This window comes from Trichechus manatus, unplaced genomic scaffold, assembly GCF_000243295.1.
Source record: "Trichechus manatus latirostris isolate Lorelei unplaced genomic scaffold, TriManLat1.0 scaffold00091, whole genome shotgun sequence".
Lineage (NCBI taxonomy): Eukaryota > Metazoa > Chordata > Mammalia > Sirenia > Trichechidae > Trichechus > Trichechus manatus.
In genome coordinates this window covers 4,827,544-4,849,011 of record NW_004444027.1, presented here as the reverse complement: position 1 = coordinate 4,849,011, position 21,468 = coordinate 4,827,544, and the positions used below count along the sequence as shown (strand labels likewise).

General features: G+C 40.2%; 1 protein-coding gene across 2 annotated transcripts in view; it reads right to left on the bottom strand.

Annotated features, from left to right (window-relative positions):
- Positions 1-14,427: 14,427 nt before the first annotated feature.
- The window catches only part of ELP3 (elongator acetyltransferase complex subunit 3), a 119,623-nt gene continuing 112,582 nt past the window's right edge, over positions 14,428-21,468 (bottom strand). Inside the window, exon 15 of one of the 2 annotated variants that reach the window (XM_004382186.2) lies at positions 14,428-14,950. In XM_004382186.2, coding sequence (XP_004382243.1) covers positions 14,874-14,950 — 77 coding nt within the window. In that variant the 3' untranslated portion in view covers positions 14,428-14,873. The remainder of the gene's footprint in view (positions 14,951-21,468) is intronic. The other variant, XM_023736728.1, reaches the window with a different exon arrangement.

Genomic DNA, 21,468 nt, shown 5'->3' with positions numbered 1-21,468 from the left:
GTTGGATGGAGTGTTCTATATATGTCTGTGAGGTCAAGTTGGCCAATTGTGCCCTTTAGGACTTCTGTACCTTTGGTGAGTTTCTTTTTAGTTGTTCTGTTCTTTTCTGAGAGTGGTGTGTTGAAGTCTTCTACTATTATTGTGGAACTGTCAATTTCTATTTTCAGTGCTGTTAGAGTTTGTTTTATGTATTTTGGAGCCCTGTCATTGGGTGCATAGATGTTTATTATGGTTATGTGTTCATGATGGATCGTCCCCTTAATCATTATATAGTGTCCTTCTTTGTTTTTTATGGTGAATTTTGTTTTAAAGTCTATTTTATCTGAGATTAGTCTTGCCACTCCTGCTCTTTTTTGGTGTATATATTTTGATATTGTCTGCTGTCTTCGGGGCATTCAGTAGTTATTTTCCTCCTTTATTGATTGTAGATTTGTTTCATCCTGCTTTTTTGTTTTATTTGGTTATGTCTGAGCAGGTGGGCTGCGCGCTCTTTGTTGTTTGCTCATCGGCAGGCATGATACTTTTCACCTCCTTCTCCAATAGGCAGGGTCAGTCACTCAGTTATGGTATAGCAGGGCAGTTCCAGCTGAAGGGGAGTTGCTGGGATGGGTTGTTTGTGGCACGTACTAAAGCTGACAGTGTGGACCAGGAATCAGGGCAGGGCAGTTTCCAGTAGCCGTGCCTGTGCTGCTTGGGAGTGTGATGTTCAGCACATGGTGCAGGTAGGCAGGAAAGAGAGGGAAGATTGCGATGTATGGAGCTAAGATGGGTATGGGAAAGAGGAGAGAGGAACAGGAGCCAAAAACATACACACAAAGAAAAAAGCGTGCTAAGGGAGCTTGCTATTGGAGTGGACAGTTGAGAGACTGAGAAATGGAGAAAAACAACAATAAAAAAAGAAAAAGGTAAAAGAAAAAAATGAATAAATCGAGAAACTAGAAATGAAGAAAGAGAAAAAGGGAATAAGAGAGAGAAGAAAACAAAACAAAAAAGGAAAAACAAATGCCCCCAGGGATGTCCCTTTGCGTCTGCACAGAGTAAGAGAGTAGTGTCCAAGTTTTGTGGTATTGCCCAGCTAGAAGGGGCTCCCAAGCCAAGAAAAGAAAAAGAAAACAAACAAACAAATCAAAACAGAGCAAATCAGAGCAAGCAAACAAACAAAAGCCCTGCGGGTCCCACCAGCATGGTGGCATGGGCCAGGTAGCAGTTTCACAGTCGAGCGGTGTTTTGCAGCCTTTAGAAAGAAGCAAAGTTGGCACACGGAGCCAGGAACTTGATAGAAAGGAGGGGAAGGTGGTGAGAGGTAAGGAAGAAATCTAAAGACGTGGAAAAAAGCAACACTAGCAGCCAACAAATGGCACTCAGGGAGCTGGCCAGTGCAGGCAGGTGGAATCCAAGCGACACCAGGGTGAAACCAGTGCTTCCCGGCCAAGAGACTGTGACCACAGGAAGCAGAGGAGGCCAAGTGGGGCTGAAAAAGGGTGGGGGGCGTGAAAGTGTATATCATGGGTTACCAGTTGTTCTGTCTCCTGCTGGAAACTCCGTGAAGCTGCTTTCTCATAACCCCTGTTCACTGATCTCCAATAGGAGTCCAAGATGGGGGGTCTGTGCTGCAGTAGCTGATAGGGGACCTCTGCATGTATCTCTCCTCGCTGTCTGTTCTTGGTCAGTTCCTTATTCCAGTCGATGCTTGGCTGTGTTCTTTATCTCTTCATTCAATGCTTAGGGTTTCAGGATTGAGGTGTGACTCTGACTTATTTTTTTGGATCTTTGCTGTGGAGGGATGGCGTGGTGCTTCTGACTATAGCACCATGTTGCCCGGAAGTCCTCTGTCTACATTTTTTTAGTCCCTCTTTTTTGTTTTAATGTTGTTGTCTTTTACATATTGACGTCTGTGTTTCCCTATTTTAAGCGTTTTAGCTTTGATTTGTTTTTGTGTCTTCCCTATCTGGGTTGATATCTGGTTGCCCTGTCCTGTGTTCTAGTCTTGGGTTGTTGTCTGATGTTATTGATTTTGTAACCAGACTACTCCCTTTAGTATTTCTTGTAATTTTGGTTTGGTTTTTGCAAATTCCCTAAACTTCTGTTTATATGGAATTGCCCTAATTTCACCATCATATTTGAGAGGCAGTTTTGCTGGATATATAATTCTTGCCTGGCATTTTTTTTCCTTCAAGGCTTTATATATGTCATCCCATTGCCTTCTTGCCGGGATAGTTTTTTCTGAGTAGTCAGAGTTTAGTCTTATTGATTCTTCTTTGTAGATGACTTTTTGTTTCTCCCTAGCTGCTCTTAAAATTCTCTCTTTATCTTTGGTTTTGGCAAGTTTGATTATAATATGTCTTGGTGACTTTCTTTTGGGATCTACCTGGTGTGGGGTTCGATGAGCTTCTTGGATAGATATCTTTTCATCTTTCATGATATCAGGGAAGTTTTCTGCCAACAAATCTTCAACAATTCTCTCTGTATTTTCTGTACCTCCCCCCCGGCCCCCCGTTCTGGTACTCCAATCTCTTTTAGGTTATTCCTCTTGATACAGTCCCACTTATTTCTTAGGGTTTCTTAATTTTTTAAAATTTATTTTATCTGATTTTTCCTCAAATATGTTGGTGTCAAGTGCTTTATTTTCATTCTCACTAATTCTGACTTCCATTGCCTCAAGTCTTCTCCTATGACTTTTTATTCAGTTGTCTGATTCTGCATTTTGTTGTTAATCATCTGGATTTCTGTTTGCTGTCTCTCTATGGACTCTTGCAGCCTGTTAAATTTGTCATTGTGCTCTTCTATAATCTTCTTAAGCTCCTCTATTGCTTTGTCTCTGTGTTCCTTGGCTGGTGCTGCATTTTATCTGATCTGCTTCCTGATGTCTTGAAGAGTTCTGTATATTAATCTTTGTATTCTACCTCCAGTAATTCCAAGAAGTTCTCTTCCTCTAGAAAATTTCTTGATTCTTTGTTTTGGGAGCTTGCTGAAGCCATCATGGTCTGTCTCTTTATGTGATTTGATACTGACTGTTGTCTCCAAGCCATCAATAAGTTATTATATTTATTTATTTTATGTTTGCTTACTGTGTCCTAGCTTGTTGTTTTATTTTGTTTTAATATGCACAAATAGGCTGGTTGTGTGAGCTAGTTTGATTATTGACACCGTTGAAGCGCTAACATTCTGTCACCAGGTGGTTAGATCTGTTACTAGGTCTGTGTGCCCAGGAGTCTGTTTACTTTTCTTGTGTGGATTCAGCTCATGTGTCCAGGTAGTCAGTCACCATGTGTGGTGCAGGCTCTCACCTACAGTCCTAGATGGGCGGGGGTGATTGGTGTAGGCACAGCTATCTGGCTGCAGTAGGGGGTAATGCACTGAGCAAGATACGGGGCTGACAGCTGCTCCTGAGTGTCTGGGAGGAAAGTGTCTCCCTGTTCCCTAGAGTGCATTGTGGGTGGGTTTTGCAGCCAGATAATGGTCACCCAATGGTGTTGGCTGTAAGGACTGGGAGGCACCACTTATTCTTGGACCCCTGTCACAGGTGGCTAGGAGGCATGGGTGGAGCCACCAGTCCTCAGTCCCCTCGTGGGTAGGTGTGGGCCCTGCTTAATGGGCAGAGCGGTGTCACATGTCACAAATCTGCCAGTCCACCATATAGCTGATACAGTTGAAGTTAGGCTTCAGGTATATACCCTGTTGTACTGTGCTAATGAGGGCCTATGCTGTTGAAATGGGCCCACACAAGTCTATGCACCGTGAAAGGCATTCAAAGTCTGTGGACCCCTTATGCGTGTGCCTAGGCAAAGGAGCTGCACCTACCCTAAATTCCCAGCTTAGGGGAGCTGGCAGATTATTTATTCCTGTTTGTTAATTTTGTCCCTCTCCACAGCCGGGAGAATGGCTCAGGGCACATGACGGGTCTTACTTCAGGCCCAGGGGATGCAGCAATGGCTGAAGCCAGTCCAGGACCCAGTGGAGAGTGGAGAGGAGGCTGGTAAATGGGAGAGAGTTTTTTCCAAAGGGGGTGCTTTTTGATCTGCGCAGTAAGGTAGATGCATGTAAGTTTTGCTGACTGAGCGCTGCTTTTCACTGGTTCTGGGGGTTTGAGTAGAATCTCCGCCGCTTGGTCTCTCTCGATGTGGAAAACGGTCCTGAGTGCCACTGCTTGCCTCACCGTGTGTGCCGGATGCAGTGTACCAGCTCCCGCTGGGTCAGATCTGTCAACACCTCACTGCTTCTGAACCATCTGTCCCTCCCCTTGCTGCTCAGTCCGATTCCTCAAGTTTGCCTTTGATGTTCAGGGCTCCTAGATTGTCATATACAATTGATTCACTTGTTTTTTTGGGTCTTTGTTGTGAGAGGGACCATAGGAAGCATCTGACTACTCCGCCATCTTGGCCCTACTTCTAGTCTGTGAATTTTGGGTGGAAGAAAAACTAAATGTGTGTATTCTATCCTCTATTTTTTACCCAGAAGCTACTACTCTTTTCTATAACAGTAATTTCCAGAGCTACTTAGTTTTAGTTCTCTATTTAAAAGGATTAATTATTTACCAATGGTTCTTTCTTTCCACATTGTCCTTATTCCCAAATTCTTTATCTGGATTTATCTCTTGGCTGCATTTCTTCTATTTCAAAAAACAGTTCATTGGCAGTTGCTGTACCGAGTTTTGGGGTAGGGGGTTAGGGGCAGACAGTGTGTCTGTTAGGCAAATGTAGCTTCAAGACAAATCTTTTTCCAACCCAGTTGCCAACCCTATACCGCTTGTTTTAAAAATTCTAGAGCTACCACTGCTCATAGGTATTAGAGTCCTTGAACCTTTATGAGTTTGAGAATGTCAATTTGTTTCCTCTATACCAATTCTTCAAGGAGCCCTGGTGGCACTGTGGTGTAACTCTTGGCTGCTAACTGAAAGGTAGGAGGTTCACACCCAGCAGCCACTTCAAGGGAGAAAGATGTAGCAGTCTGCTTCCATAAAGATTACCACCTTGGAAACCCTATGGGGGCAGTTCTACTCTGTCTTATAGGGTCACTTGCTATCAGTTGTGATTGACTTGACAGCAATGGGTTTGGGTTTGGTTTGGTTTTATACTAATTCTTCAGTTACTAGTTTTGTAGCTTTGGGTAGTTTGTTTTGAACCTTGGTTTCTCATTGGTAAAATGGAGACCATAATTTCTACCTTAGAGAATTGTTGTGAGGGTGATATTGGACACATCTTCCTGACAGATATTACCTCCCTTTCTTCTTCCCTTTCCCCAAAATGTCCTTTTCCTCAGGTGGATGTAAATAATGCTTTGCCTTCTGTCCCAGCAATCCAAGCCTGCAAACGCAGCAACCCAGATCTTCATCCCTGAAAAGGCAAACAGAGGCAGATGCAAGCCTTGAACTCAGGTGACTGGACTCCCAGGCCCACTTCTCCTTCGGGAGTCCAAGTCCTGAGAGCCCAAGAGACTTACCTTGTCTCCTGCCCTATCATGATTGTGACAGCAGGTAATGTTAGCAGGCACCTTTCAAGTCTTCCTGGCTCTCACATTTCCTAACCTAGCAAAGATTAGCCTTCTCTGCAGGGCTCCAGCTGGTGTGGGAATCTGATTTGAAGCAATAACTTACATCAGGGAGAAAAGATAAGGGACAGTCACCTCTCACCTCAATAAAAGAACGTTCATGCTCCAGTGCCTTTCAGTGAATAGGCACCTTGACATTTTGTAAGATGGGACTCGTTCACAATCAAATGTGCTGCTGCCTTCTGAATGAAAAAGGGCAAAGTGTCAGACAGACTCTCTTCTCCCCCGACCTCCACAAAGGTGGGTTATGAATGAAGGATTGAAAGACTGAGGGACAGGGAGAACTAAAGGGAGGTGCACAAAGAAACCTGCCTTGGGTGAGTGAAATGCTTGTAAAAAGAAATTTTAAAAAGCAAATCTTAGTATTGTCAATAAACTTATGCAGCTCCCATGCTTAGTATATGGTTCTAGATATTGAAGGGGAATAGAAAAGAATAGGATACAAAAATCTGGCTAAATTATTATATATTAGAAGCCCTGTGGCACAACAGTTAAGCACTCAGCTGTTAACTGAAAGGTTAGCGGTTTGAACCTACCCGGCAGCTCTGCTGGAGAAAGACCTAGTGATTTGCTCCTGTAAAGATTACAGCCTAAAAACCCTATGGGGCAGTTTGGCTCTGTCACATGGGGTTGCTATGAGTCAAAATTGACTTAAAGGTACTGAATAACAACATTATTACATACTAATATGTTATATTACATTATTTATTTACTAAATAAATATTCCTGTGCAATGGAATATTAAAAAAAAAACCAACAAAACCCATTGTCGTTGAGTTGACTCTGACTCATAGAGACCCTATAGGACAGAGTAGAACTGCCCCATAAGGTTTCCAAGGAGCGCCTGGTGGATTTGAACTGCTGACTTCTTGGTTAGCAGCCATAGCTCTTAATCACTGCACCACCAGGACTCCAAATGGAATATTAGGTAGTCATTAAAAACGACTGAAGCGGACCCATGTGTATTTACAGGGGATGATTTCCACATTACATTTTATTGAGTAAAAAAAAAATGCAACACGCATAGTATGAACTTCTGATGTAAGGTTGATCATATACGTGTTTGTGTGTATGTGCAGAGAAAGATAGTTGGAAGGATGTTCATCACACGTTTACGCAGTTGTCTCTGTATGGCTGGACTTCAGGTTATTTTGTGCTTTTCTGCATCATTTCAATTTGTTATAATGAGCATACATAATTTTTAGAAAAAAAACTATTTTCATTTAAATAAAAAAGGAGAGTAGACTCTTTTTCACTTTTTCATTCTCTCAATGAAATCATCCACTTCCACTGCCTCCAATTGTAAATACTGGGATGATGATAATAGGACTTTCCTTACTGGCTGTTGTGAAGATTAGATAAAACTAAGAAAGCACAGATTTGTTACTCAGTACCTGTTAACTTCCTCTTTAACGCAGGATGACTAAAAACATTTCCTCCCTAAAAAAGGACACACAGGGTAGGGCGGAATGAGAAAGCCTGAATCACTGACACGTGTTTGAAACTAGGGCTTTTGAACCGGCTCATTCTGGTTGGAACCCCTGCTGAGAAATTTGCATTTCTAACAGTTTTCTAGCCTATGCTACTGATTCTATCCCAGATATACTGAATCAGAATCTACTTTTTAACAAGATCACCAGGTGATTCTGTTTGACAAAACTAGTAAATGCGAAGGCCCTAATGCAGAGCCCAGTATATGGTAGTGCTCAACAGATGTCAGCTCCTTTCTCTTGAGTGATGAGGAGAAATTTTCCAGGTGGGTGAGAAGGGTATTCTAGGCAGAGGGAGTGGCTCGTGAAGAGTCAGGCAGGAGATAATATTGCATCTCTGGGTAATTGCAATTAAGTTAGGATGCTGAAAAACATCCAATTTGCTACTTTTTATAGGCATGTACAGGATTATCTGTCTATACTAGTTAAAATAAGTTTTTAAAAAGTTTGTAAACTTGGTTTTTGGAACTGCTTTCACAGAATGCAAATGTATTGCTGCCAGACACAACTCTAATGTATAGAAATGTGGCACACCCCCTCTGAAAGGCTACCAGACTCCCCTAGAAGGACTTCCTAAATGGATACAGCTACAGTTCACACAGGGGAGATCAGCAATGCATATTGATGCTGGACAACTCTCCAGTAAACCCCAGAATTACAGTGATATTTTTAGAAGTTTTCTTACTGCTGCAGTCTCAGCTAGTATTTTGTCACTCAAGACATGAATTTTGCCACTTGAAACCCTAGCCTTATTCAAATGAAATAGAAGGACCAGCTAGAAAATAGGCCTCAGAGTGCTAGTGATACTATTTTTCCGACAATGGCTTCTAGCAACATTTAGAGATTCTAGCAAAAAATTAGAGTCTATGGTCAACAGATAAGGGACTTCCTCATTGAAACAAACAAAAAATCCCCAAACCCATTGCCACTGAGTCAATTCCAACTCATAAAGACCCCATAGGACTGGGCAGAACTGCCTCATAGGGTTTCCTAGGCTGTAATCTTTATGGAAGCAGACTAGCACATCTTTCACCTGCAGAGCAGCTGGTAGGTTTGAATCGCTGAACTTGTGGTTAGCAGCCAAGTGCTTAACCACTGTGCCAAGAGGGCTCCTTCCCTCATTGAAAATAATGCACCTATTAGGTTTTAATGATAATAGCCATTATACCTGTACTGTTTTCTATGTTATACAGGCTTTGTTCTAAGTACTTAAAACCCCACTGCCACCTAGTTGATTTCCAACTTAAAGCATCCTCGGCTACTCTACGAGGTGGGTGTTACAGGCATACCTTGGAGATGTTGTGGGTTCAGTTCCAGACAACTGCAATAAAGTATCACAATGAAATCACATGAATTTTTTGGTTTCCCAGAGCATATAAAAGTTATGTTTACACTATGCCATAGTCTATTAAGTGTGTAATAGCATTATGTATAAAACAACTAATTAAATAATACTTTACTGCTAAAAAATTCTAACCACCCTTTGAGCCTTCAGAGTTGTAATCTTTTTGCTGGTGGAGGGTCTTGCCTTGATGTTGATGGCTGCTGACTGGTCAGGGTGGTGGTTGCTGAAGCCTGGGGTAGCTGCGGCAGTTTCTTAAAGTAAGACAAGAAGTTTGCTTTCATCAATTGACTCTTCCTTTCACGAAAGATTTCTCTGTAGCATGTGACACTGTTTGATAGTATTTTAGCCACAGCAGAATGTCTTTCAAAATTGGAGTCAGTCCTCTCAAACTCTGCCACCTAAGTTTATGTAATATTCTAAATCCTTTGTTGTCATTTCAACAACGTTCACAGCATCTTCACCAGTAGATTCCGTCTCAAGAAACCACTTTGCTCATCCATAAGAAGCAACTCCTCATCCATTAAAGTTTTATCATGAGATTGCAGTAATTCAGTCATATCTTCAGGCTCTACTTCTAGTTCTCTTGCTACTTCCATCATATCTGCAGTTACTTCCTCCACTAAAGTCTTGAACCCCTCAAAGTCATCCATGAGGGTTGGAATCAACTTTTTCCAAACTCATGTTAATGGTGGTATTTTGACCTCCCATGAATCACAAATGTTCTTAATGGCATCTAGAATAGTGAATCTTTTCCAGAAAGTTTTCAATTTACTTTGCTTGCCCAGATTCATCAGAGGAATCACTATCTGTGGCAGCTATAGTCTTAACAAAATGTATTTCTTCAGTAATAAGATTTGGAAGTAGAAATTACTCCTTGATTCATGGGCTGCAGAATGGATGTTATGTTTGCAGGTATGAAAACAACATTTATCTCCTTGTACATCTCCATCAGAGCTCTTGGATGACCAGATGCATTGTCAATGAGCAGTAGGTCTCAACAGTGGCTTAAAATATTCAGTAAACCACGTTGTAAACCGATGGACTGTCAGCCAGGCTTTGTTGTTCCATTTATAGAGCACAGGCAAAACAGATATAGCATAATTCTTGAGGGCCTGAGGATTTCTGGAATGGTAAATGAGCGTTGGCATCAACTTAAAGTCACCAGCTGAATTAGCACCTAACAAGAGGGAGTCAGCCTGTCGTTTGAAGCCAGGCATTCACTTCTCCTCTCTAGTTATGAAAGTCCTAGATGACATCTTCTTCCAATATAAGGCTGTTTAATCTACACTGAAAATCCACATCTTCTGGATAACTCGATGCAGCTTCTACATCAGCACTTGCTGTTTCACCTTGTACTTTTATATTATGGAGACCGCTTCTTTCCTTAAACCTCATGAACCAACCTCTGCTAACTTCAAATTTTTCTTCTGCAGCTTCCTCACCTCTCTCAGCCTTCAGAGAATTGAAGAGTTAGGGCCTTGCTCTGGATTAGGATTTGGCTTAAGAGGATGCTGTGGCTGCTTTGATTTTCCATCCAGACCACTCAAACATAATAAGGCTGCACTGCTTTCTTATCATTTGTATGTTCACTGGAGTAGCACTTAGAATTTCCTTCAAGAACTTTTCTTTTGCATTCACAATTTGGCTGTTTGGCACAAGAGGCCTAGCTTTTGGCCTATCTCGGGTTTCAACATGCCTTCCTCACTAAGCTTAATCATTTTTAGTTTTTGATTTAAATTGAGAGATATACAACTCTTCCTTTCACTTGAACACTTAGAGGCATTGTAGGGTTATTAATTAGCCTAATTTCCATATTGTCGTGTCTCAGGGATAGGGAATACCAAAGAGAGGAACAACATGGGGGAACGTCCGGTCAGTGGAACAGTAAGAACACAGACACGATTTATCGATTAAGTTCGCTGTTTTACACGGGTATGGTTCACGGAGCCCCAAAACAATTACAATAGTAACATTAAAGATCACTGATCACAATAACAGATATAATAATACTGAAAAAGTTTGAAATATTGCAAGAATTACCAAAATGTGACAGAGACATGAAGTGAGCACATGGCTGTTGGAAAAATGGCGCTGGTAAGACTTGCTTGATGCAGGGTTGCCACAAACCTTCAATTTATGAAAAACAGTTATCTACAAAGCGCAATAAAATGAGGTAGGCATGTATTACCATTTCCATTTTACAGATGAGAAAATTTGCAGAGAGGTAAAGAGAGTTTATTTGCCCAAGTCATACATCCATAGAGAAACAATTTCATTTGAGTAGTAATAACTGTGTATGTATACCACGCCAGAGTTTACATGTCTCTCAAATATGACCACATTTGATCCTCACAATTACACTGAGAGACGGGTATTTATCTCATGCTACCAATAGTGAAATTGAAGCTAAAAAAAGTTAGGGGACTTCCCCAAACTTCACAGTTAATGGAGGAGCTAAAGTCCAGGTTTTCAGAACCCAGATCTTGAACTTTTTTCATAAACTCAGGGGTCTGTGCGTTCTTTAAAAATAAAATTTTCTGTTTTCATTTGGATGACAATCGTCTTAAAAAAAAAAAAAAGAAAAATGTTGGCAATGAAAATTTGCAACTTGAGATGTTTTCACAGAATAAGGCTTTGGTTTTTAAGTTATATTTCTCAGAGAAGTATTCTTTTGGGTCAGTAGGAATTTTTTCCTTTAAAAGGGGTCTATTCATTCTCTAATTTGAGAAACAATGAGCTTTACTAGGTCTTTTCATGTGGTGACAATATACTTTAAAAATCTCATTTTAAACATATTTCAGTTTCTTTTTGATATAGCTTAATTTTTTTTTTTTAAACTCTCTGGGTGATTTAGCAAAAAGTTGAACTAAAAGCAGAGTTATTTGACTGTGCTTGAGGTGGCTGCTAAGGAGTTGTTTAATACAGATCAAAAACATACAAGATAGCTTTAAAGGTTTCATGCTGAGACTGGCAGGACCATGCCTAACTGATCTTTCTTATGTGGCTGCTCTGTGGACTGAAAAGCACACATTTCTGGGACGGCCATGCCTGCCAGGTGGTAGAAGTGTCAAACACCATGGACGCCAGGAACAGCTCTTGGCAGCCACAGAGAAGCTGACACTTCTAGCAGCAGAAAGGCTGCAGGAGCTCTGACACGCAGTGAGGCTTTAAAAGTTCTGCAGCTTTGCACAAGTAGCTTTAAACTAACTCCAGGCAAGGTTTAGGATGAGCTATAAAGAGGTATCCTACTGACCCTGAAGTGAAGATGTGGATTAACCAATGACTGATAACCATTAGAAATTTTTAAGTTCCTAGGTAATTTCATTTAAAAATCTTGCTCTAAACTGTCATTTTTTAAAATAAGCCATATGTGTGAGTGACTTTTACAATTTTACGAAGGACTTTCTTGAGCAATATACATTCTGATCCATTTAGGTAAATGGGAAGGATGAAAATATGAAGGCTCAAAAGACGCTTGCGTCAGCCAGGGCCACACTGTGGGCAAGCTTGGCGAGCCTAGAGTGCTGACCGCTGGCCAAGTGCGCGTGCCCTTCTGTCACGCTGTCTCCAGTAACGAGTGTGCTAACAGCCCATATGGTGTATGCTTTGTTCATTTAATAGTTTTACTTTTATAGAGAAGAAAAAGCATGACTGAGAAGTGGCTAAATTCTCTAAACTACACCTATGGAAAGCCTTCGTAGTTCTGCAGCAAGCCCGTAAGAAAGCCAATGCCATTTACCTTGTAGCAGTTTAATGAAATGGCAAACAGCACTCAGGAGGAAATAAACAGTATCATAGGTTAGAGACCCAAATCTGTAAATTGATGGCAAATGTCAGTGCTTCACAGGAAGAGAAAAAAAAAAAAAAAAAAACCCACACCACTCCTTTGTGTGTTTCAGATCCTTTTCGAAGAATCAATTCCATTTAATAAACCTTTGTAAAATGTCACAAAGCAAAGGGACCTAGAGCTAAACCTGGCTTAGTGTCCTTAGTAGACTATCTGGAAGTTTCACAGAGGCCCTTCTACAAAATGAACCTTTGAAAAAGCCAATCTTTTCCCTATTTTTAGAATTGAGACTGTTTTCCTTTTTTAAAATTTCACAAGTTGAACTCTTACCTTTCTCCATTTAAAACAAACAAAAATCCATCTTAAAGAATTAAAATGCAGGGAACAGCTTCTGTGGAAGCAAATCCTGACTTGGCACCACACAGCCTCAGACACTTGCATGTCACACTGCCTGCTCAGGACACATGAAAGGGAAAGCCACATGCTGCTCTTGGCACCCTATTTATGGCTACCTACACTATTTGCAGTTGTCAAGAGTGTGGGAAGTACAGGCAATAAAAATTTTTTTCACATAAAAAATGTGAAATAAAGGATGTCTGTAATGGCTCATCATAGACGTCAGACTCCCTAATGGGAAAGGGCTGGTAGAAGACTGCAATCAAGCTTAAAACACAAACCCACTGCTTCAGTTCCTGTTTACCCATCACTGTTATTTCAAAACATCAGCACAGTAACTAGGATGATCTCCATTAAAACAAAAGCCCATTTTCTTAACTTTTGCTCAGATGCATATGTAGTTATGCCTTTAAGCCAGCGATCAAAGTCTGACAGTTTTCATATGTTCCAACCTCACTTTTTGTCCCTTCAGTATGTAATGTAAGCCATGATGGCACATAGGTGATCCAACCAAATGCGGAAATTAAAGAACAAAATCATTAATATCACAGGCAAGTAAAATTTTGCTGAAGATCATTCAAAAGTGGTGGCAGCAGTACATCAACAGGGAACTACCAGAAGTTCAAGCTGGATTCAGAAGAGGACGTGTGACAAGGGATATCATTGCTGATGTCAGATGGATCCTGGCTGAAAGCAGAGAATACCAGAAACATATCTACCTGTGTTTTATTGACTACGGAAAGGCATTTGACTGTGTGGATCATAACAAATTACGGATAACACTGCAAAAAATGGGAATCCCAGAACACTTAATTGTGCTCACAAGGAACCTGTACATAGATCCAAGAGGCAGTTGTTCAAACAGAACAAGGGGATGCTGCGTAGTTTATAAAGTCAGGAAAGGTGTGCGTCAGGGTTGTGACCTTTTACCATACTCATTCAATCTGTATGTTGATCAAATAATCTGAGAAACTGGACTATATGAAGAACTGGGCATCAGGATTGGAGGAAGACTCATTAACAACTTTCAATATGCAGATGACACAACCTTGCTTGCTGAGAGTGAAGAGGACTTGAAGCACTTACTGATGAAGATCAAAGACTACATCCTTCAGTATGGATTACACCTCAACATAAAACAAAAATCCTAAACTGGACCAATAAGAAACATCATGATAAACGGAGAAAAGACTGAAGTTGTCAAGGACTGCATTTTACTTGGATCCACAATCAATACCCATGGAAGCAGCAGCCAAGAAATCAAACGACGCATTGCACTGGGCAAACCTACTGCAAAAGACCTCTTTAAAGTGTTAAAAGGCAAAGATGTTACATTGAAGACCAAGGTGTGCCTGACCCAAGCCATGATGTTTTCAACGGCCTCATATGCATGTGAAAGCTGGACAATGAATAACGAAGACTGAAGAAGAATTGATGCCTTTGAATTATGGTGCTGGTGAAGAATACTGAATATACCACAGACTGCCAAAAGAACGAACAGATCTGCCTTGGAGGAAATACAGCCAGAATGCTCCTTAGAAGCAAGGATGGCAAGACTATGTCTCACATACTTTGGACATGTTATCAGGAGGGATCAGTACCTGGAGGTAATCATGCTTGGTAGAGTAGAGGGTCAGCGAAAAAGAGGACGACCCTCAAGGAGATGGACTGACACAGTGGCTACAACAATGGGCTCAAGCATAACAATGATTGTGAGGATGGCGCAGGACCGGACAGTGTTATGTTTTGTTGTACATAGGGTCGCTATGAGTCAGAACTGACTTGACGGCACCTAACAACAACAGTGACGGCACAGGACCAGGCAATGGTCGTCATGAATATGAGCCAACTCAATGGCAACTAACAACAACGACAACAATTCCTACACTTGTTCCTCAAATAACTATTTTTATTTCATGAATTATGGTGTCCATATGAGTTGATTAATTTGCTTATGTCACTGTGTCTGAGTCAAAAGTAGACACCTGCAGGCCTCAAGTAGATTTTAGAGATTTGATAAATAATTTAAACCTGAGAAACTGAAATGACTTTTTGAGAACATGCAGAAGAAGGCAGTGCAGGAGCTCTTGGTGCCAGCGGCTTAGTGAGCTTGGTCAGCAGATGTCCATCCTTGGCCGTGAAAGCAGCTTCTTGTCTCTGCATCTGCAGAACGAGGGTGAAACTCCTGTAAGGGGGACAGTGTAGGTCTGTTTGCTTTGCTCAGTCCCTCTGCTGAGTCCTCAAGAAATCTTGAATCTCTACTTTCTGCCACAAAGGATACTGCAAAGATGGTGGACTAGTGGGGCCATTATCTTAGCATTTTCACCATGTATGGCCCTTGTAACCTGTAGCCAATCTTTCTGTAGTAATTCCTGGTGCCGACTCCTGTGAAGAAGCAGAAAAACAAAGGTAAAAATAGAGTGTCTAATTAGCATAACTTTAGTAACCCTCAAAAGTCACAATCTCTTCCCTAACGGTCTTACATATACCCTTTTCCACTCTAATTCACAGACCAAATTCCATTTCGGATAGAATCTCATTTTAATAAATTTGGGATATTTCTATTACTTTGAATTCAAGCCGCATTAAAGTGTAGAAACTGCTGTATAGAGAGAAATAAACTCCTTTTCTTGATTTCTAACATAAACTCAAGGTATTAGACACACGCATTTATAGATGATAGCAAAATGTGCATGCTATGCATTTCAGAGCCTGTGTATTTATAATCCTTTTGGCACCATAAAGTATTACTTCAGGTATTACAGGTGAATGAAAAAAGAGGTGGATTTAATGTGTGAGATGCTTACACTCCAAATGAAGCCAAACAATATTACAATTTCCCAGGAGTCTGAAAGAGAGAAGAGGTATGGGAAGATGGGGACTTCACACAGCTGCCAGCAGCAAAGCTGTGCTGAACTGAAAAAGAACCCGCATTCTGGCGGCCAGTACTATACTCACTCATTGTGAGCGACAGTTTCAGCAAAACATCATCATCAATCACATTAAATTAATGCTACTTAATTTGAATTTTACTAGTGTTATAGTTTTGTTTGTATTAACTTGTATATTTGATACATGAGTACCATAAGCACAATGAGTTTTTACCAGTTTTATGTTTATATACACTTAAGGAACATCAATAGATTTATGTCAATACTAAAGGTCCAAGAATTTTTTTTTCTTTAAAAAGGACCTGATCAAAAAATGGGCGAAGGGCTTGAATAAACATTTCACCAAAGAGGATATAGAAATGGCCGATAAGTACATGAAAACATGCTCAATGTCATTAGTCATTAGGGAGATGCAAACCAAAACCACAATGAGATACCACCTCACCCTCATTAGAATGGCTATGATAAAAAAAAAAAAGGAAAATAACAGGCGTGGTGAGCTTTTGGAGAAATTGGAACCCTCATTGTCTGTTGGTGGGAATGCAAAATAGTACAGCTGCAGTGGAAAACAGTTTGGCGGTTCCTCAAAAAGTTAAATATAGAACTACCATATGATCCAGGAATACCAATCCTAGGCATATACCCAAAAGAACTGAAAGCAGGGATGCAAACAGAAACCTGTACACCAATGTTCATAGCAGCACTATTCACAATAGCCAAAAGGTAGAAACAACTTTAATGTCCATCAACAGATGAATGGATAAACAAAATGTAGTACATACATACGATGGAATATTACTCAGCCATAGAGAGAAATGAAGTCCTGATGCATACTACAACATGGATGAACCCTGAAAACATTATGTTGAATGAGATAAGTCAGTCACAAAAAGACAAATATTATATGATCCCACTTACATGAAATAGGCAAATGCATAGAGACCAAAGCTTATTAGTGGTTATATCACGGGTGGTAGGGAGGGGGAAAGGGGGCATCATTGTTTAGGGGCACTGAGTTCTGTTAATGGTGGTGGAATAATATGGAAAAAGATAGGGAAATAGCTGCACAATATGATGAACGTAATCAATGTCACTGAACTGTACATGTGAAAGCTGCTGAATTGGCAAATGTTTTGTTATATATTTTACCACAACAATAATAATAAAAAAGAACCATCCCACCTTCAAAAAGGATCTACATATTACTTAAGTTTGAGAAACACTATTCTAAGTGATGCCTCTAAAATAAAACATGACCACATGTAAGCTGAGCTGACACAATAAATCAAAGCTTACATGGTAGAGCACAGGAGTGGTTAAGAGAATGGGTTTTTTGATCTGTTAGGTATGGGCCTGAGGCCTGGACCTGGCATTTTATAGGTCTGGGGCCTGGGCAGCCGATTACTTAATTTCCCTGAGCCTCCACTATCATAAGGATGTTGAGGATTAAATGAGATGGTTCAAGAAATGTGATTAGTTCAGAAACTGGAAAAGGTTAATTCTTCAGAATGCTAGCTGTTATTTTGTTGTTGCTATTATTTTAAAGCTTTTCACGATCTGGTGGCCGTTTATCCTTCTAGCTTCATCTCTTGTCCCTACCCCCTTAAACACTATGCTCAGCCTCAGTGAATTTTTCATTTTTCTAAGTTCCCTGAGTGTGTCAGGCTCTTTCTCTGGCTTCCAGGTCTTTGCTCATGCTGTTCCCTCTGCTTGAAACACTCCCCAACCTTGGCCTCCTCTGCTCAGTTAACTCCTATTTATTCTTTAGGTCTCAGGTTAAATATCATTGCCTCTGGAAAGCCATCCCTGACCTCTCAAATCTTGGCTAATTCCACATCCTTTGTGGTTCTGGAGCCCTGGTGGTGCAGTGACTAAGAGCTACAGCTAGCTAACCAAAAGGTCGGCAGTTCCAACCCACCAGCTGCTCCTTGGAAACCATATGGGGCAGTTCTACTCTGTCCTATAGGGTTGCTATGAGTTGGAATCGATTTGACAGCAATGGTTTTTTCTTTGGCAGCGGGGGCTACTAGAGAACAGTTCTCACTACAATGGACTGTAACTGTTTAACTGTCTCTCTCCTACATGATGTCAGTTCTATTTATCCTGTTTATCACTGTATTCCTAGTGATCAATACTGTGCCTAATAAACATTTAATACATATATTAAATCAAAGGCACAAAGTTTTGGCATGAAATCAAATAATTGTTAGCTCTCCCAAGTCTAACTTAATTTTTTTAGCCCAAACATTTGCTGTTTAGGAATAGGATTTCTTGCCATGTTTGTCTCCTACCTACTTCAAAATTTTTACGTATTAAGAAAATAGAACTGAAGCTGATATGATGGAGGTAACAGAACCATATCATATGATAATAGATCACCACAGAACTTCCCTTTTAATTCAAGGATTACTCATATTCCATCTTGTACAATTTCATCTTTTGTTGTTGTTGTTGTTATAATCATTACTTCTGTTCAATGTTGTAGGCTGGGGCAGAGTAAAGGAAAGAGAAAACCATGAAGAACAAATAATGGGTTCAGGCAGCAGCTCAGATCTACTGACTAGGGGAAGATATCTATAAAGAAAAAGATTGTCAGAGGGGTACAATCACTTTATTGTTTCTCCTAAAATTCTACAGACACAAGCACATCCTATGACCCAGCAATTACACTCCTGACTGAAAAGAGAAATGAGTGCTTATGTCCGACAACCAATATGAGTAGAATGGATAAACTGTGGTACATTTGTACAATGGAATACTACATAGTAATGAGAAAAGAAGGAACTACGGCGATCTACAACATGAATGAATCTCAGAGACCTAATTTTGTGTGAAAGAAATCAGATATAAAAGATTCCATTTATACAAAGTTCAACCACAGGCAAAACTAATTTCATGGTGAGAGAAGCCAGGATAGTAGTTACATTTGGAAGAGAATATGGCCTAAATGGGGGAACAAGGGAAACTTCTGGGGATGCTGGAAATATTGTATCTTGACCTGGGTAATAGTTACATGGGAACATACACATGTAAAAATTAATCAAGCTGTACATTTAAAATTTTGTACTTTATTCCAAGAATGTCATACCTCAATTAAAAAACAAAAACCCTCAAAAGCGAAGTGCACATCCATTTAATAGATGTTTCAATATGTTTTGAGAGCTCAATTTGTGCAAAGAATTCAGTAAAATAACACAGAAGCAGGATGAGAGGCAGTCAGTTAAGAAACCACTACCCAAGTGATCACACTGTCATACATTCAATGCAGTGTTTTTAGTTTCTAGAGTCCTGCTGGCCAGAAACTCTTCTCCACTTCCCTTTCTCCCACTTTAAAATCCACATTCAAACTGAACTATGCTCTGTGACATGACAGCGTTCAGTAGAGGCAAGGCATTTCAAAACAAAAACCCAACTTTTGCTCATCTGCAGTTACACCTATAGACTATTATGCATGCTTGAAAAACAAGTTAGGAAAATATATTAGTTTATCATATGAAGGTAGCAAGTGTAAATTGACCCTTGAAGGGAAAGTGGCAAACTGGAGACTTGTTCTGAGGTAGCAAGAAGAAAAGCTTGCTGTTCAGCTGATGCTTGCTGGGGCTTTATAAGTGTATGTTGGCTGTTTTAGAATCATTGGTTTTCCTTATGACCTGCCCATGTGTAATAGTCTACAGGTGTAACTGAAGATGAGCAAAAGTTGGATTGTGTATTAAGGATGCTGGGTGGTGCAAATGGTTAATGTGCATTGCTGCTAATGGAAAGGTTAGTGGTTTAAGTCCACCCAGAGGCTCCTTGGAAGAAAGTCCTGGTGATCTACTTCCAAAATAGCCATTAAAAACCCTGTGGAGCACAGTTCTAATCTGACACACATGGGGTCGCCATGAGTCAGAGTCGATTCCATGGCAACTGGTTTGGTTGGTTATTAGGGACCCTACAGTATCAACTTTAAAATAAAATGTAAAGCAGTCTGTCTTGCTTTCAAGCGGCTTGTGTCAAATTTAGTGAATAACTGGCTGAGGTGAAGGGATAAATCCTCAGGAAAAGCCTGAGGATAGGACCCTGAGCACAAATTAAAACATGTCATCCAGCTGACAGCTGTTTGGTGCAAAAGGCAATATTTTACTGTGCTGCTTTTGGGTGCCTATTCCAAAGTTTATCACTAATATATTGCCAAGCAGAATGTAAGCTGTGTAATCCTGGAATTTACGTTTTTGACAACTAGAATAGAAAGCTCTATGATTGACACATTATAAGAAGTTTGAGATTTAAAAAAAAATAAAATAGAACTAGCTTTTGGTAAATTGTCAGAATAAACAAAAGTCTCAGTGGAAAGTTAGGGGATCAAGCTTGGCTGATGACAACTTTATATGCTGAGTTTTATTCTCAGGAATTGAGAAGACTCTTTTTTGGGGAGGGCAGCTGACTTTTAGCTTGTTTTGAGAATGATCTGTATCATCCTCTCAACTCTGTCCTTGGCTGTTCTTAGGGAGAGGCTGCTTCTTCTCTGGCTGGCCTGTTTTCATCACTGGGGTCACGTGGTGTTTCAACCATAGTGCAGTAAGATGTCATTTTGGCCAGACTGTAATTGCCCTTTATTACTTTGCTTCCCATTGGAATTAAGACTTGAGTATCGAGTGAGAGCACTAGATAGTGTCTGTGAGTGTTAGACATCCTCAGACCTGGATAAAGTTTCAAGGGTTCTGCCCTACGTAAAGTTTCAACTGTTGTGAAACTGGAATGTTGAGTGCTCTCTCCTTTGCAGAGATACTTCCAGAATGGCAGTGTGCTGAGTCTGTGGTACCTGGGCTATGCTGTATCCTGGTGCCTAGTGCCTGGTGCTGGGTAGGTGTGCATATGAAATAAGTGCTGAGGGGACAGTAAGCCCCATCCAACATTTTTGTAGAGAAGCAGAAGGTATGAGAAAGGCTGGCAAAGCTTTCACTAAGAACAACTAGCCGATCAATTCCTTGAAAATCAGAAATAACTACAGGAAAGACAAATCCACTTATCAGTAAACAAGGATAGTGAAATAGATGATAGAATATCTAAGATAATGAAATATATTTTATTTTATATAAATAAAAGGAAAGAAATTGGGAAAAGCAAAGAAAGAGACGTAAAGCAAAGGGTATGTTGAAACAACGTAACTGAGAGGAAAATGGACTTGACTTGTATGGGTATAAAAGCTGTAGACCATGGAATTAATGGAATGTAGTAATAAGAATTTATGTAATAAGAAGGTGTATGTATTTAATATACATAATAACCCATCAATATACCCACAGTTTTACTCAGAAGTTTATCCTTTAGAGCAAAAGTCAAATGTTACTTCCCTTCTAGTCTTTCCCAACTGCTCCCTTCCTTCTGGCAGGATGCATCACCTCCTCACTTGGTGTTTACAACCACTTCAGTGCCTCTACTTCCTTATCTCTAATTAATTCCTCAAACTCACTGTAATCTTCCCTCCCAAACTATCCTTACAAAGGTCCTGAAACTGCTCCAAATCACCAGTCCTTACTCTTCATTTCTCATCTCAATTTCTTGGTACCAGCTGACACTGTTAGCCACTTTCTCCCTGGTTTCCACAACAATTCTCTGTTCTAGTATTCCTTTTTCAGTCAAGATGCTGACATCCTGCAGTTCTGGGAAATTTTCTCTTAAAATTTTTCTCATAAATATTTTCCCTCCCTTTTCTCTATTCTCTTTTTCTGGAACGTTTGTGAATAGCATATCTTTGAATTTCTGAATTGAATCTCTAATTTCCTTACCTGTTCCTATTTTCTATCTTCGACTCGATATTTTACTCTCCAGATTTCCTTGGCATTCCCTTCTATACCTTACTGACATTAAAAAAAAATTTGATTATATTTTTAATCTGCAATTCTCTTTTTTGTATTGATTGTTTCTTTTTAATAGCATCCTCCTCTAGTTTTATGATGTAATATATTCTCTTACTTCACTGAGAATTAGATTTTTCCTTCTGCTCCCTGTTTTATCTCTGCTTCTCTGCAG